At 46.3% G+C, this 18,297-nt stretch overlaps 1 protein-coding gene across 1 annotated transcript in view; it reads right to left on the bottom strand.

Annotated features, from left to right (window-relative positions):
* TMTC1 (transmembrane O-mannosyltransferase targeting cadherins 1) overlaps nucleotides 1-15,468 on the bottom strand; it is a gene marked incomplete at its 5' end in the record, with an annotated part of 143,524 nt that extends 128,056 nt beyond the window's left edge. Inside the window, 3 exons of the mRNA XM_082490141.1 lie at nucleotides 749-822; nucleotides 2,543-2,720; nucleotides 15,128-15,468. Coding sequence (XP_082346267.1) covers nucleotides 749-822; nucleotides 2,543-2,720; nucleotides 15,128-15,468 — 593 coding nt within the window. The remainder of the gene's footprint in view (nucleotides 1-748; nucleotides 823-2,542; nucleotides 2,721-15,127) is intronic.
* Nucleotides 15,469-18,297: the final 2,829 nt, after the last annotated feature.

Below are 18,297 nucleotides of genomic sequence, written 5' to 3'. Positions count from 1 at the left end.
AGCCGGTATGAGAGGGAAGAAGGTAAGAAAGAACCAAAAATCAAACAAGCAGGGTTTTCCTGCGGGGTCACTACCAGTTTTATGCCTTTGAAACCTTCTGATGAAAAAAAGAGCGGTGCGGATTTGTAGCAAACAGCCCAAGAGGGATGGATATAAGCAGCTTTTGCACATGGCCATAGTGACATGGTGCTATTCCTAAATGAAATAATGCAAAAGGGGCAGAAACCCCATCCAAGTAAAGCTATTTCTTTATTTATACTTGTTCAGTCACAGTTTTAGGGCACAGACTAGCAAACGGTGCCAAGCTTTCATCTGAAAAGGATGACTAAGGGTCTATACAAAATCCTTAACTCTCCCAGACCAGGTATTTCAGAGTCACAGCAGGTATTTCAAAGGCAGGCATGCGTCCGGCTTTCCTTCACTCTACATACATACAATTTGCCTTCAGTTGAAAACATTTCTTTACAATTTTTAGCTCTCCAAGCCCTGCTCTAGTGTATGGTCAGCTGTAATGCCAATGCAAGAGGGGACCTTAAATGTCAACTTCTCTTTTGATGTTTATTTGTTCTCACAAGCATCATGCACTTGGCACCGGGGCTGAAAGCAGGGGCCAGGGCACTTCCACACGGCAGTGCTGGAGGAACCACCTCTGCCAACAGCAACCGAAAACTGACAGGTTTCCCCTTTGTCTCCTCCTCAGACTAGAGCATCTCACAATATTATCGCAACTGATAGGAAGGATCCATACCTATTATAGGAGAGAAAAGCCAACAGAAAGAGTAGACAGGCGAGGACGTCTGCTCTGCCTACTATACCTGTTACCTAAAAGAAAAAGAGACAGACAGGTGTAAGAGCATATATATAAAAAGGCACGTGCATTCAGTGACTGTTTCAACAATCCATGGTAACTGGCTACTATTTTAACCTTTTTATCAGTGTTATCATTCCTCAATATACCAAAATGCTACTTGGTTAGAGTAGGATATGCTCAGTTTTGTCTGCTGTACTTCTCACTTGGCAAAACACATGAGCAAGCCAACAGTTAAGTCACTCTTTACTTTCTTATTAAAATATTAATAAAGTTTCATAGAGAAATGCCAGTTTTAGGGATCTGTTTTAACTTTGTATAATAAGGCTCAAATGAGAAGCGCATCCAACTCCCAGAACTGAGATTTGTTAAAGAAAAAGACTAATGAAAGAGCAACTCTTTGAAGATGATTTATTATATAGGAATGAGTTAATAATTAATATTTGAATGAACTTTATCAACAAAAAGTGATACAGTGGTATGTCATTTATTCTCTTTCCGAATAATCCGAGTTTATGAGATCTTTTTCTACATATTGATTAACCAAATCTTTTTATAAGAAAGGAAATACTCAAGAAGAATGTATAAACACTCATCTTACAAACTATTTCAATATTCCATTTCATAAGGATCTAAAAATTGCCCATAAAGCAAATAAAAGGCCCTTTGAAATTTCACCCCTTTTGAGATTACATAATTAAGCTATATTCAGCACTCTGGCATTTATTTTAACCTTTTTAAGTTCTGACCCAGACAAAAATAAATTCAAAGAGTGCCTCTTCTGAAAGCTCCCTTATAATATAAAGCTGTGTTATCAAAAGGAGCCTGGCTGATTAGTTCACACGAGACAGCACAGGGAGTAACTGTAAAGCTCGTGGCTTTTTGTTACTAAGGTAATCTCTCCTTAAAAGTTCTCAGCTGCAGCACCCGTATTTCCCTCGCTCGTTTACAAAGGCTCGTAAGGAGAGCGTGTGATGTCAACGGTATCTCAGCTAAGGAGTGCATTTCTTCTTTTAAGTAGGGATAGCTAGGCGTTACATTTCCCCCTCAAAGACGGCAAGACTCATTTTATCTACAGAAGTACCTCTCTCCACGCTAACAGAACGCAGTTTTAGCGTGACTACGTCTTTAATGTTTCCTTATAACAAGCAGAAAAAACGTCCACCAGGAGCTGTTGCTCTGTAAACTTACCATGATGTTTACTAAGCTAACAAGTTTTTTTCTGACGATGATACTCCCGGCTTTTAATTGAAATCAATATAAATTAATCTACGGGTCACATCACCTCTATCTTAGCGATCCCCTCCAGAATACACACTAATGCTCCCTTCACTTTTTCTCCCTTAAATTGATGACTATGGGAGATGACTGAAGGCATGCAACAATGTCCCAGCAGGAGAGCGTGGCCTCACCGAGGTCTTTGGTTTCAGAAGGCTCGACATTTTCATCAGCTGAATGACTGTCCATTTATTCCCAGCATCGCTGATTAGGACCATCAATTAGAATTTAGTGCCGGAGCAGAAAGACGGCAACTATGAATACACTTTTTTCTTAATGACTCCTGCAAATTATTTTAAATATAGTATATTCTCACCTTTGCTCCTCCACAGCAAAAATCACAAGTACCATATTCTGTATGACTCAGAGCTTTCTTTAAAGAAAAAAAAATAAATTTAAAGCATGCATTTATTTTTAGCTTTTGTGTCACCGTTCTTTTTTGTGTTGCATACTTACAGCCTCGGTGTGAATGGGATGCACAGCAAAGAACAGCGCCGTGACAAAAGCAAGTCGACAGTCCTTGAACACAGCTTTGTCACAAGTGTACATCAGCACAAGAGTCACTAGACAGTGTAAAATTACATTCACTGCATGGAAATAGAAGGGGTTCATACCAGCCAGCAATATGTTTAACCTGTAGGGAAACAAAACAGAACCATTACTAGACTGGAGACGTCTTGTAATAGCAGGACATCTTTCAAATACTCTAAGTTACGCTTTTTGCCTGATTTGCAGTCTTCTAATGTAAGTGCTATTAAACTGACCAGTGGAAAAAAAAAAAAAAAAAAAAAAAAAAAAATCAACCTTTACTTCTGGCTTATCTGATTAAAGAGAAACCACTTCCCCAATTTTCAAAATATGCGGTTGCACTTGGCAACCTTCTTGACACCGATGGGGGCGAGGCTTGTGCCCTCCCAGTACAGTTTACTGCAGCGAGAGGATGTCTGTGCTTCCTTAGCAGCGAGTAACACCCGGCCAACATCAGAAGTACACCACTTGTCCTGTTTCCCTGTTGGCACCTTCTGCGGTTGCCTCAGCCACACGGCAGCTTTACAATGTGCGTAGTTATTTTCTACGATGGAATAGATGCTTTTGCTTGGGAACAGCCAAGACAAGGACTTTGGAAGGCGCTGGAGCATCTGCTTGGCATTACAGGTCCTTTTATTCCCATTTAACTTTCAAAATACTTTCACATATTGAAGGTTAAGCATTTATTTAAATGCTTTACTGAACACCAGGACTACACTAAGAAGCTGGTCCCATAGTTAGCACCATTTTCATAAAGACATTGATGATAAAGATAAGTTAGCTAACATCCCCCCGGACTCAATGAGACAATTAGGGTTCATTGTTTGTGTTGATCATAAAAAACATAAAATATAACAAGCTGTTATGACATTTGTTTGACAGCGTGTTATTAACACATTTTTCTGGTCACTGTTTTTTACAGCCAGCTTGCTTAACAGCTGCTGACAGGCTTTGCCTTACATGCAGTTGAAGATAACTCAATTCTCTTTAGAATTAACTGCATCTGTACATTTGGACAAATATATATACACACACACGGTGTCACTATCTAGGGAAGACTCCATATATAAACAAGGAATTTGGAAGCACTGATGTTAAAGGACATTAAAAAAAAAAAAAAAAAAACCACACACACAACAAGACACCCAGTGAAAAGACGACTCAATCTAAATATTTTGCATGTAGCTGTAAACATGCTGAAGGGTCAGTACTCCTTCCTGTTGTTCCTAACAGACTCCAGGTCTCCCATGACATAAATGACGCAACAGCAAAGCCACCGAGTTGTTGCTACTCTGCAAAACACCTTAGTTTTTTTGTAAGACAGAGGAGGTGCGGTGTGACTGTGAGGGCCAGAAAACATATGCTTTTTATAAATACTCTCTACATTCCTTACTCATAAGCAACAGAGTGCTATCTGTCCCGGGCTGCATTTTCCAGGCCAGTCTAACTTTACCAGACCAGGAGTCTTACTTGTGCATTCCTACTCCGCTCCCACTGGAGCTTTTGCAGAGGCAAGAGCTGAAACCCTGAAAGTCTGGGAAAAGTGAGATTTTAGCATGACTTGACCTTTCCCTTTGAAGCATGGGTTGATGCAGCTACATTCTGACAAGACATCAGTCTGTGTGATTCAAGAATACATGAAGAGTTGGGGCTTGTTCTTTTTTGGTTTTGGGTTTTTTTTCCCCCCCATTTCTCCTGCAAGCCACTTCAGGGCAGCGGTGTACATCACTCTCCTTCATTTCTACCAGCACCAAATGACAAACCACAGCAAATGGCAGTAACAGACACCCAGCCAGAGTTTCAGCTGTAAATCCGCTGCAGCAATGGGAACCCCCAGGCCTAAATCTTGTTTTCAGCACGCTGCGGGGAACAAGGGGCAGCACAGGGCCACCCTGCCCCAAAGGAGCCGAAGGTCCTGCTCAGAGGTGCCTGCAGATGTGTGCAACGGCACGGACCACCTGCAGGACCCATTCTTTATACAAATGAATCATTTCTGTCTGTAAATCAGCTGGATGGAGCACAGTCATCACCACTCCCCCTCAACCACCAAAGTGTGCTCTGGCAACCTGATTTCTGGAGAAAGCAGACACAGCAGGTGAGGACAGTGAGGACAACAAGTGCTCGGGCTGTCAGGTGATAATGAACCCATGCACCAAAATGTGAGAGATTCTCATTTATTTATTTGGCCAAGTTGGGAGGATCAATCACTAAAAACACGACACTTGACAATGCCCTCAAAAAAATCTCTCATTAGTCTCCATGGATCATGTCGGATCACTTCCCGCCCTGCAAAACAGATCTACTGGCAAGAGAGGCAGAACCTTGTAGGGGAGGGATCTTCCTGCTATCAGGTCACCTATCCCAAAGGCAGGGTGTGCTCTTCACGCCCCTTCTTGGGGCGAACATCAAGTCAACAAGGTTGTAAGCTGTGAGTTAGCTGATGTAAGTTATTGAAAACAGTGATGTAAAAGCATCAGCCTCACAGCTTGGCTACTCCCCTGGGTATTCTTAAAAAAAAAAAAAAAGCCTGGGGGGAGGGGCGGGGGCAAAACAAAACACAAACATAACACCACTACAGCATTCAGATAAGCCTTCCATGAAACAGCAAAATCTGACTGCAAGCATGCCTCAGTGTATGCCTTAAATACCATCTTTGGTGGTCCATGAACACTAAATGTGAATGTGTGCAGGTGCTATATTCACAGCAGTGTTTTTTTTGCTGCTAAACCTCTTTGTCATAAGAAATTAGGCCACACGGCAATGAAGGAAACATTCTTTTGTCCTGAAACAATCCCAGCAGAATTATTTTGAAAGGTTAGCAGTGGTTGAATTTATTGTACGTCACACGGGTGAGCAAATCTGGGGCTCCAAACAGCTCTGATCCAAGTCACAAGAACTTTGCAAAGCTCCCCAGCACGCTCATACACCCATGGGGAAAAAAGGCAGCCTACTATGGAAAGCCAAATTTGCTCCACTGCACAGCAACTATGGAACAACTTCTGGGCAAGAGAGCAGGAGGGGATGAGTAAATCAAAAATGACTTCTCCCTTCTTAAACTTTAATACCCTTACAGAGATTCAGTCTTGTCTTTGTTTACTGGCAACATCATTATCACAGAGTCATGTAGTAATTATACATGGTAGACGGCTCAGCAATCAAAGGAAGTAAAACAGACATAGGAATTTCAAAATTAAGTAAGAAGTGGTGTTTCTTCAAGATAATGTTCGTGAACAGAAGTTCTGGCAGACAACAACCATACTCCAGGGAGAGCTTATAAGTCCATATCTAAACTAGCCCACAAGTGGGGAAAATATTTCGTTTTTTAAGTTGCAAGCCCCAAAGACAGCAATACTACCATCAGTTCTAATTTGCAGCATCATGTGGGCTGGAAGACCTTAGCTGCTTCTGCATGAAGGTCATAACATCTGTCTGAGCAAAAGCACAACTTGTGAGAGACGTGTTACGGCCTTGGTAGAGCACACAGCTAGGAGAGCAGATGCTTTGGGCTGTCCAGGCTTTTTGAACTGACTGCTCATCAAACCAGAGAGGTTTTTGGAAATAGCATTCTAAAGATTTAGGGCTGAATAAAGCAAGTGACCATGCTCCTAGAAACGGAGACACTTGAAGGAGGAGATACCACCATCTCAGACAAGGAAGTCTTTCCTCAGGGGAGCTGCCCGTGAAACACAGAGAAGAGTTTTGCATTGCTTCAACACCTCTGCTGGAAGAGTCCCTGGAGGCAAAGAGTGTGCTAAGTCTCCTGAGAAGTGGAAAACGGCAGTTCAAGTGCAAAGGCCCTCAAAAGGCCCAGGGGAAAAGGAGGGGAAGAACACATACCAAGGAGCAGCCTCTCAATACTAGGTGACATTGACAGGTATCTTCTAATAGAGCTGGTCAGCATCACCCAAGCTAGTACCAAAATAAAAACTCATTATAGAAATCAGAGCATCGATCACATGCCCTGTCAGAGCGGAGAAGGCTGCCCTGAAACATGTATTCAAGCAAAGACTCTTGTCCCGACATTGGTCTTTGTGTCCAAGCGTTGCAGCATGTGTGGTTCAGTGTGTCACACACAAGGCAGAGCACTGCCAAAACTACATGCCCAAGCAGGAGGTATACTAAAATAAGAGGTATATGCACTAACAAAGAAATCCCTTTATTTTATTAAGGTTAATGGACGTTTTCCAGGAACAGCCGTGTGACTTGCCTTACCACCTACAGCAGCTTTTCCATTCCTCCACCGTCCACTCTAGGAAAAGGAATTACATAGCTCCACTCTCACAAAGAGACTTTCACAGGCACCAGCTGTTGAGGGTCCACTGAGTAGAGTTTCTAAGAGAGCTCTCCAGAAGAAAGCAAATCACTCTTGCTCTTAAAAGAATAAGCAAGATCTATCAGCACTGCCACTTAACCACTCGTCCTCCCTCCTCCCAACACAGCCGCCTCGTTTGAAGAATGGCATTTGCAGAGCAGGAACCGTGCACCACGCTACCCTCAAGCCACGGGCACTTACTCCTCCTCTGGATAAGCCATCAGGTAGGGACACATCTCCTTGGATAAGAAATTCCCCATACAGAGGGCCCGGAAATCAAGTGGGATTCAGTGACTTCATCCTCACAGACCCAAAACCAGAGGGGTCTATGCAGCAAGAGTACAGGCTCGCAGACAAATCCCATATGTACCCAGCTTTTTATCCACTTGTATGCATGAAGACTCATTCAACCTTTTTTAAGGCCTCTTATGATTTAATAATATTGTAAACCATAATTGGAGAGTTTCTCTTTTTATAGACTTTATTATCATCCCTGGGCAGCTCTTGTTTAGTTTAATCTGTTTTATTATTTTCAAAAGACTAACAAAAAAACACGACATGTTATGAAATAGAAATGTACAGGATAATAATGGTAATTTGTCATAGCAAGTAACACTCAATGGAAAGTCTCAGAGCATCCCACACCTCATAAAACCCCCACGGTTTTTATGGAGGAAGGCTCACATGCAGATTTATATAAATTAATCTAACATACAAGGATGGATTAAGTTTCCTGTGATCTTCCCTTCCTTTTGGAATTGTGTACTATATATAGCAAACTTTATGCAAGCTAATGCCCGATTCCAGCGCATGGTGGAATCTGCGTATAAACTCCACAGATGCATCTACTGCGTGCCAGGAAAATGAGCGTTTGCACTCCAAAAAAAATGGTGCAGCTGCATCAGTTGCAATAATGGTTAAAGCTCTATGTGGAAACAACCCCAAGATTAATGAAAAACCTGTAGCAGTACAAAAAAAAAAAAAAAAAAAAAAAAAAAAAAAGAAAAAAGCCGCCTTTGCAGCAGTGTTTGTGCAATGGCCAGCACAGGCAGGGCAGAGTTTCCACTACAGTCCAACTGCGCTTTGCACTGATTTGTGCTGATAATCTTTTCATAGTACAGTACAATGCCTCAGAATTAAATGGACAATGAGGCTTAAATGGTTTGTTACGTGATTTGCTATAACGGGGATGGGCAAGAAGACAGAGGCCGTTATCAATTCCCAAGCTACTGCAATTCCCTTCGAGCACAGTCATCGCTTACAAGAGCGCTAGTTAAGCGTTGGCATTCAAAGCAGGTTATTGCTTCCCAGCACGGTTAGGAAAAGAAAACAGAAATCACTGTTAGACTGGGAAGCGGCAGCACCTTGGAAGCGGCAAATACTCCAGGGCAGAAATTGCTCGTGAAACCCTAGAAAGTGTGGTTTGATGATCATTCCTGTGTTAAGACTACCAAAAGCATCATTCGCGCGGCTTTAGATTTGCCTCCACAAATGGCTTTGGAAAATTAAAAAAAAAAAAAAAAAAGCCAGACAATGGCAATTTACAAACTGACAAAGCAGGTGTCATTTTACCCAGATTTTGAAGAAAAGAGTTTGTCTTCAGCATTATTCTTGAGTATTGTCTCGGCAAGAGCAGTGCACTAAAGGAAATGAACATCTCGCAAAACTTTTTAGCAGCCATCAAGCGGTCCTATTCTGAGGGCAGAGAGTAAGAGATGGGACATGATCAAGAACCAAGCTGGGACAGTAGTGCATCAAGAAGAGAAAACAACACTAACTGAAATCTAGTCTAAAGTTATTACACCTAACGAAGAGAATATTTCAAATGGAGTAAGAGTTTTTTCACTTTAAAATAAGTTTGGTAATCCTTCAGCTCGAGCTGCAGACCACGGAGGAAGCGTCATTTTAATCTCTACAGAAGCAAAGAAAAAACCCAAGTATAGTGAGTGAAAAGAGAACAGCCTTTTTTTTTTTTTCCTTTTAAATCTGAGAGACAATAAATGAGAAAGCCTAGGAAAGCAGTCAGGAACAGAGTGAGTAAATGCAGAGAAATGCCTTTAGCTAACCAGCAGCAGCCAGAGCACTTTATTTTTCATGGACTCTAAGGAGTATTGACAGGGATGCTCCTGTGGGGAAGAAGGCTGGTCCAAAGCTGAGCCTTTTAGGTGAAAAAAGACAAAAGAAAATTAAAGGTGACATTGGTGCAAGAGGAATAGGATGCCAGATGAGAGAAAATCCCCAGGAATTGGTAGGTGTTAAATAGAGACAAAACACCACTGAAGCAAGGAGGAAACACAGGCACAACTGGATTTACGTCAGTCAAGTCTTTCAAGGAGAATCTGCCTGGACCTTTTAGTGAACTCTTCCCCTCAAGATAAAAGGCTTTTAATTCAAGAGACAGACAAATTTTATTAAGGACTGAGAAAAAATTGCGACTAGGCAGAAGTCGTACATGTTTTGTACACCTCTCTCCTCCTGGGCAGATCCTCACCTCCGGGCTTGGCTGCAAGCGGCGTGGTGGCAGGGACCCCAAACCCAGCCAGGTCTGCACCTTCCCTCCCCCCAAACCTCCCCAGGAGCCCTGTCCTCTCTCCAGCGAGGGCACCCCACCCTGCCGGTCCCCCTACAGAAACACAGCCCAGACCTACAACCAAAAAAACATCAGACACCCGCTGCAAAAATTACATTCAAGGAGGGGAGGACAGGACTTCTGTGCCCCTGGAACTGGGGGGGGGGGGAGGCGAAAAACAAGCTTTGAGGCACATGCACTCTCTCCCAGACCTGAAATGGCCACAAAGGCACTCCGCTCCAGATCAGAAGAAAAGTTCATATGCCTAGAAACGTGTCCGAATAATCCAACTATAACACAACCGGTTCTAATAAAAGCAACTGCCTCTCTTCACGAACTCCACCTCGCCCAGTGTGGCGACAGCGGTACTACATCAATTCCATGGCAGGTATCACAGTATCAGTACGGAGAGTGATTGCCATAGCTGGGGTAGAAATATTAGACTAAGCTGTACAGGAGAAATACTGACACAATCTTAAACATTGTGATATTGCCCTAGTATAGATGTGCAGAGTGAAGAAAATACTTGTGCATTGTATATTTAACCTGACGCATTATAGCTCCACTATATTACCCTGTGATGTCAAACTGTAATACAGCATTAAATCAAGAACAAATACAATCTAAGCTTTTTTTTTCTTTTCTTCCTTGGATTGTTTTCGTTTTCTTAAGCTCCCTGTCCTTGAAACTCACACCACTGATACAGCTGGAAAAATAGAAAGATCAGCTGTAAGCAACTAGATAGATCAGAAGGTTGGCAGTGAATTATTGAATTAATTCTCTCTTTGGCTATGTATTTACATCTAACTCAAGCTCACAGTCACTTAAGGCTTTGATCCAAAGCCACCAGTAGTCTTGCATTAGGCTCTCAGTGCCCACACAGAATACTGAACCGTTGCTGAAGGGTCCCATTTACTTCCTAGGCACGTAGGTACCCAAGCCATCACTGGCTCGCAGCCTCAGTGGGCAGAGCTGGTGGGTCATCTGTTCTGCAGTCAGCAGCTGAGCACAGCCCGGACTTTTTAATTTATCTTTTTTCCCCATTTTTTCCAGCCAGTGTACTAGCAGGATGCGTCTATGTCTTTTCTGGTGGGAGAGCTGCATTCCTTTTCACACCTGAGCTCCTCTCCTCCCGGGCCACCCAGCAGCAGCTGGAGTGGACGCTCTTACACCTTTCCCAGGGAGCCAGGCGTGTTCCCAGTGAACAGCCACCTCCTTCAAGGAGGATCAGGTTATCTCCTGCACTTCTCTGCCCAGTGTCATCCTCCTGCGTCTCCGTCATGGCTGTGTTGCCTAGACCTGTCACTACCTTTTCCTTGTCAACCCAGTCTTTTGGCCCTGGTGAACTTGAGGCACCTCCCTCACCAGCATCTGCCTTGGCCATGCCCTCCATCCCACTACCAAAGAGGCTGAGCAGGCAGGGCCTTCACTTCACCGCCTGCAAAGCCAGGAGGCTCATCTCTGACTAAGAGTCTTTAAATCTTGGATTCGGGTTTTGGGTTGTTTTTTTTGTTTGTTTGTTTTTGTTTTTTTTTTTTCCTCCAAAAGGATTCATTCTCACAGTTTCCTACACTGCACACCTTCAGGCTAAGTCTGCTGTGTTGCCGACTACATCAAACCTCCATCACCTCTTCATTTCTGGGCTGAAAAATCTATCTAAATGGGGATTTGGCAGACAAGAAGAGACAGAGGGAAGGAGACAGCACTGAGGATTGCACTTTCTGCTTCAACAGTTGAGAAACATTTTTGCAAAACCACCAGAACCAGGGAATAACTTAAGTGCTACTGAGGGAATAAATGATTCACTAAACTTCTGTCAGTGGAGACAAGGTGTAAGACAGAAAGCACCCAGTTTAAATATAAAATCCTGAGTGAATTACAGAACTGGCAGTTCTTTTCCCCCCCCCCCCCCTTCATCTTAACATTTTATAGGGAAGACACCAAGAAATAGTATATCCCGAGTCCAAAAAGCCGCCTTTTTTAGAAAGAAGTATATTGAATCACTTCTTGGAGAAGAAAATAGCTGCAGGTAAACATCTCTGAGTGACAGCAACTGCAGAAGAGCGCACAAAGTAAGTTCTTCCCAAGGACTAAGCAAAACTATTGCCTACCATCTCAACTCCTGTGCAGATGAGTCGTGCAATACCTCTCACCTAACAGTTACCCACATGTAATAGGAATGTTTCTGAATGAACTAGTTTTAACAATCCTTTACTTTATTGAAGTCAAGAGAAAAGGTGAGAGAAGTTCAAAGACGCAAAGCAAACATTATTTAATTCAACAGTCCACGCACAGGCTTCCCCCCCCCCCCTTCTGATGTTAACCCACACAAAACAATGCAGCAATTCTGTGAATATTTTAAGTTTTGCTTGATGGTTCCAGTAATATGGACCACTCTTATTTTCCTGCGATCATTCATAATGACAGATCTGCTGTGAATAGTGTCAAATACTTGAGCTCTTTTCACTGTTTGGCTCCAGAGCATTAGTCTACTGGAATGAGGACTGTCACTTCGTTCATCAGGGACTGTTACAAAATTTCAGCAGTGTCTGCTTAAGATTTTTCTGACAGACGGGTGATAAATTTTTTTAATTGAGATCATTTCAGGAATATGTAGCATACATGTAGGACATGTTCAGCCTAATGAAAAGTCCACAGGGCATCATGAGTCCTTCCTCTTACTTTCACAGCCATGAAGGACAGAAAAGAGACTGAGACAAAGTTTCTGTAGATTGATGGATCTGTAGATATAAATTTCAGCCCACCCTTCACATCTGTTCTGTACATGCAGTTTGGAGATCTCCCAGATTTTTAATCTTAGTACAGCAAGACTCAAACCAAGCCTTTCCAGATGAAAGTTTCATGCAACAGAAGCAGAGCCACCAGGCAGGTATAAAGAATCATGTTGCTATTAAAATACCTCGGATTTGATTAAATTAGCTCAAGAAAGGAGATAAAATAAAACAAGCAAATAAAAAAATAAAATAGAGACCAGAATACTTTGGTCCTCCCTTCCTTTCTTCAGCAAGATCCTGCAAAGCACACATTGTGCAGTTTTCTCAAGTATCCTAAGTGGATGCTATCCTAAGCGGATGCAGTAAATTCTAACAAAAGTATTAACAAACAACATTCATTTCTATCCTGGTAAAAGTCCATTTCTGCTCAGCGTTTTACAAGCACCAGGGTAAATCCTTTTTCCTTCTGCAGGAGGACAGAAGGCGACCAGCAACCTCCTGCTGGGCAAGGCAGGGGCGGGTGGCTCGGGCAGGCAGAGCATGGCTCAACCACAGGCTCGGTGCTGCCTGGCAAGAACTCCCCGCAGCCTCTTCGGAAGCGCCGGGTTTGGAAGATCCACTCCATCTGGATCTTAACAGCTTCCTCTGACCTCCAACTGGTAGAAACAAAATGGGAAGAATGTGGAAACTGGAGCGCGGGAAGGGTATTTGGGACGCGGTGGAAATGATCTTTCTCCGCAGCCAGGGAAGACAAACGATTCCTTCCCCATTCCAAACACAACGCCAAGCAGTGAACAAATGACTCTGCTTTTGACCCCATGTCTTAGCTGTATGGTTATTATATGCACTTCAGGATGACATCTTGCTCACAAAATTAGTCTCACTAATTTCCAAAAAGGACTGTATGGGAACAGCCCTTCTTTTCTTTCTTTCTTTATTTCTTTTTCCACCCACCCCTCCCCCCCCCTTCAAGTAGCAAAGGCAAAACCAGTTCAGAGTCAAGACATATACATGGGAACCAAAGCATGTAGTTTCCATTCCGTTATTAAAGTTTAAGATTCCTTTGCTAATTAGCATAATGTAACCTCAATCCTGCAACCTGATCTAGGAGGTCAAGTCCGGCACCGATACCGCACGCAACGCGGTCAGTGGCAATACATGCAGGTTCACTCATCTCTCAAATTACCCGCAGATGCATTGCTGGAGGAATGGATTAATCAGATGACTCCCCAAACTGCAACAGTTTGGCCGGACACCCGATGGAGAAGGCACTCTGCGTGCACAGAGCTGGCTCTGCCCGTGGCTGCCTACATCCCCTTTGCTCTCTACAGAAAGCCGCCGAGAGCCCCTTTGAGGAGAAGGTAGAAAACCTGTCCTACGCAATCCAGTCTACATAGGTCTGTGCTCTTCACGGTTTTGCTTTATGGGGGATACTCCACCCCATGCCCATCCAGCCCTGCTTCCCCAGAGAGCTGATGCCGACTGCTCTCGGCTCCAAGCCCACCCTTGCAACCGAAGGGCGGCAATTGCTCCGTGGGAGTGCTGAAAGGATGCTGCATTCATAGAATCATAAAATGGTTTAGGTTGGAAGGGACTTTACAGATCAACTAGTTCCAACCTCCCTGCCATGGGCAGGGACGCCTCCCACTACACTAGAGTCCCCAAAACTGCTCTTGCCTCGCAGAAACAGGCAATTTTCACATAGTTCGTGAAGTGTTAGTTATAAATCAGGTATTTTAATGAACAGTTACTCAATTAGCACAGTCACAAGGTTCCAGTAACACCTCCTCCTGGCATATATAGCGTGTTCCTTATGCCTGCCATCGGTTTGTAACAAGCACCTACCCATCACCTGCAAAGAGGACCCTCGTGCTAACCACCACCCAGCTCCACCAGGTATTCAGCGCAGTTCCCCGATAACACCCGCATCGTTTTTAAATCCTAAAACGGGGCAAGCGTGCGCTATCACGTATGTTTCATCACAACACGAGGAGAACAAGCTAAGGGAAAGGATGGCAAACTGCACGAACTGTAACTAAGCAGAGCTGCTACAAATTACTCTCCTCAGAGAAAAAGAGAGAGAGAGAGAGAGAGAGAGAGGCGTCCGGGTTTTCCTTCTAGGCTCAGCGATGGGAACTGACAGTTACTTTGCGACCCGACTCCTCTTTATTCCCGTAAAACCGAAACTCCTCCTCACCAACTGCGCCCGGTGCACGGGGAACGTCTAGAAGCAGACGGGGTTTGGCGGGGAACTCCGGGGCTGACGCGAGAGGTTGGCGGCTGCCGGTAGCCGTGCGACAGACCCCTCCGCTTGACGGTAATTTAAAATAAATAAATAAATAATAATAAAAAAAAAACCACCCCAACAATTAAAAAACAAAAAGTCAGGGAGGGATGGCTGACTGCGGGGCTGCTTCAAAACAGCACCGGGGAAGTTTCCGACACGACCGTTCAATCGCAAAGTACCGGAGATAAGGCAGAGGGGATGAGTAAAAGGAGGAACTCACCGGGAATTCCATCTGAACACCTTTCAGTTTTCCCTTTTCTCCCCGAGGGCAGCCCGGGGAAGAGGCTCCACCTGTTCCCAAACCGCGGGGGGAAGCGGGGGGCTGTCGGGGGAGCGGCCGGCGGCCCCGGCGCGGCACCTCCTCGATCATTCCTCTTTTCCCGTGAACTTCCACCGGGCCGGGACGCGGGACCAGCCCGCCGGTAAAGCCTCTCCCCCACACTCCGCCGCCCTCGGGGCTCACCCCATCCCGTACCGCTCCGGGCGGAAATGCTGAATCACGAAGCCGCGGGACCGGCGGTGCCGGTAAGCGGCGGGGGGTGGGTGGGGGGGGAGTGCTCCCCTTGACCCCCACCCGTGACCGGCCGTCTCGCCGGTGGCGGGCACTTACTTGAAGGTGAGGACGCAGAGGGGCCGGTAGGACTTGTGGCTGGTGTTCTCGGCCATCCGCTTGCCCCAGAAGTCGTTGGCGAAGGCGGCAGCCACGGGGGCGGCCGCCCGCACGTCGGGGTTGTTCACGATGGCCCAAACGTCGTCGTGCACGAACTCGCCCCGCAGCGAGTTGCCGTAGCAGAGGGCGCACAGCCCCGCCAGCACCGCCGCCGCCACCGCTGCCGCCCCGCCGCGCCGCCCGCCCGCCGACGGCGGCGGCTGCGACGGCGGCGGGGACGGGTAAGGGGGCGGCGCGGCTCGGTCCCGGCTGCGGGAGCCCAGCGCCGAGCCCGTCACCATGGTGCGGGGCGCCGCGCTGGCTGCCCCGGCCCCGCCACCGGCCCCGGTTTCGGCGCCGGCTCCGGCTCTGACTCCGCCGCGGCGGCGCGGAGAAGCAGCAGCGGCGACGGCGGCGGCCGCATGGTGCGGGGCGGGCAGCGGGACCGCCGCCGCCGGCCACTCGCGCTCTGCCGAGGCGCAGCCTGCCCGGCTGCAAATAAACAGCGGCCGCCTCCCCGCGCCATCCCTCCTCCTCCTCCTCCTCCTCCTCCTCTCCTCCTCCCTCCCTCCCCCCCCCCGCACGCATGCTCCTTGCCGCGCTGTCACCCCCGCCGCCACTTCAGCCCGCCGGGGTGAGCTCTGCCCCGGGGTGGCCCCCGCACACCGGGGAGGGAGAGCCCCGCGGCACGGCGCGGCAGCAGCCACGCCAGACCGGGGGCTGGGAGCGGAGCCCTGGTGCGGCGGGTGGTCGCTGTCACTCGTGGGAGAGAAGGTGCCAGGCTGCCCTGCCCGCTGCCAGGGCCTCCTCCGCCCCCCCGCGGGCATCTCCCTCCACGGCCGGTCGCGCCGGGACCAGCCTCCCCGTGGGCCGCGGTCACCTGGGGATTGGGAATGTCCCGGCCGGCTCCGCAGCATCCATGCTGCTCCACGGCATCCACAGCATCCACGCTGCTCCGCACCATCGATACTGGTCCCCACCATCCATGCTGCAGCACTGCCTGTGCCAAACAGTCTCCACCGTGTCCTGTGGGCAGCGACAGCGGTTTGGTACCGTGGAACTTGTTTTCTCTACTCTGGTCCATCACCTGTCCCTCCTCCAAAATAACCCGAGAGCTGCCTTCTCCAAAGCATTTTTTTGATGACTGCAGTGTGCCCATCCCCCATACACGACCTTTCTTGTGCTTGTGACAACTCCCAATAACTTTCGCTTAAGGAAAGGCCATGTTCAGATCATCTATTCAGCCACGTATAAAAGGTACGTGGCCATGGCTTTTTCAGAAAACAGAAAAAACAAGGACTCTATTAATGTTTTTTACCATTTAAATAAAACCACCCCCTCATAACCAAACAAAGAAATAACTCCACTTTGCAAAGAAGCTTAGATTCAAGTAGGTGAACGAACATACTGGTCACACTTTGAATTTATTCTTGAAAAAAAGGTACACTGAGCATGGTTCACCACCAGCCCGTGCAGTTCCAAGCTGCTGTGTGTGTGTGTGTGTGTGTGTGTGTGTGAGCATGCCTGCCTGCGTGTGGGAAAAAGAAGGGAGCGGAAACCGTGAAGAGTTCATGCAGACTGTCCGGGGCGAGGCGAGCCCTCTCCAGGAATGTTTTTCCCCCCCGGCATATTTGGCACTTCGAGTGATCTGGTATTTTCCAAGCGCAACAGAACAGGCTTTTCAGATGCACTTTTGTCACAGCTAAAAATAACAGTTAACTCCAACTAGGACAGCCTGTTTATATCCGGGACAGAAGGAAACTCCACCAGAAGCAGGGCCATCACTCAAACTTTCCCTTTAAGTGGCTGATGACATTTTGGCGGTCAGCTCCCCCGAGCTTTCCCCAGGATGGCAGATCGTTTGCGGTGGTGCGTTGGTATTTGTTTTCATCAAAGTTTCAAAGCTTGGGCACATAAAGCTGGACTCCAATGTCTGTGCATGGGCACAGAAAGAGAAACAGCCCAGTAGCGAAGCCCAGAAGTGCCCAGCAGCTCTGGAAACAAAGTCACTATTGCAGACATGCCTAAAAGGTGAAATCAGGACTTTTTGTTGACATAAATTAAATTGGTGACAGTTACTGGGAGGAGTGATGAGGGGAAGGATGGACTGTAATGTTGGTGAAAGCAAAAACAACATGTGTAAGATTTAAAGATTGAAATTGCCTTACAGTAGACTCCAGGTAATATCTGAAATCCCAAATTTCTCCACCAAACAAAATCTGCAATCCCCTGTAGTTCTGAAATGGGCAGCAGAGGGTCTAACTATTCTCCAGGGCAGATGTACCGCGTGTGGGTGGGTGAGCTAGACAGACTAAAAAGGGGGTCAGCAGCACTGCTGATGTGACCCCAACAAACCCAACACACCCGGCAGCCCAGCTGGGTCTTGGCAGGTTGTCCCTCCCAACCAGAACCCCGTACCCCTGGTCCACCACCCATGGTCTGCACAGCCTTTCTCATTCAGGACTCCTGCTGCCCTCACTCTCCTTAGGAGGGCACCAATACCAGCCATTGGTTTTCATCTGGCATGGAAACCTAGATTTTGCAAGGGACAAAAACCTTATTTACTTTCTCATCTGTTTTCTTACGCGCTGATTGAAATGTTTTGCACAAAGTGTAGTTAACGCTGATTTGTCAAGTTTCTTTTATGAGAAGAAAATCTATTCTCACTTCTCCAAGATAGACCAGATCTTTCCTTTCTTCCCTCGAGTGAACATCTGAAAGAGATAAAACAATGCGCTAGTCAGCCACAAAGGAAGACCTCCTGTTCTTCACGTCAGAACCTGCTGAAATACAAGCAGATAGTCTTCTCGTTTTGATCCACAAAGGGAAACATTACCTCGTCGTGCAGCAGTGACCATCACAGACTGAATTTGAGATGCTGTCTATCGCTGGAAGTCCTGACCACCTATAGAGAAACTAACGGCAAAAAGGCAGAATTCAGAGAGCAGGAGAACACACATTGAACACAGCTGTATGTTGGGTCTTAAGTCTGCACACACATACACAGTCATATAAATAGAGGGAGAGGAAAGACAGAGAGAAGGAATAGAATCCAGAGATGGGATGGTTTGCTCCAAGGCTGCTTTGCCACTTCCAAAAAACCTCTGGTCTAACAAGAGGTATTTCTTCCC

Source organism: Vanellus vanellus (assembly GCF_965231255.1).
Source record: "Vanellus vanellus genome assembly, chromosome: 1".
NCBI lineage: Eukaryota > Metazoa > Chordata > Aves > Charadriiformes > Charadriidae > Vanellus > Vanellus vanellus.
The sequence above is the reverse complement of the archived record's forward strand: the minus strand, read 5'-3'. Positions and strand labels throughout refer to the sequence as shown.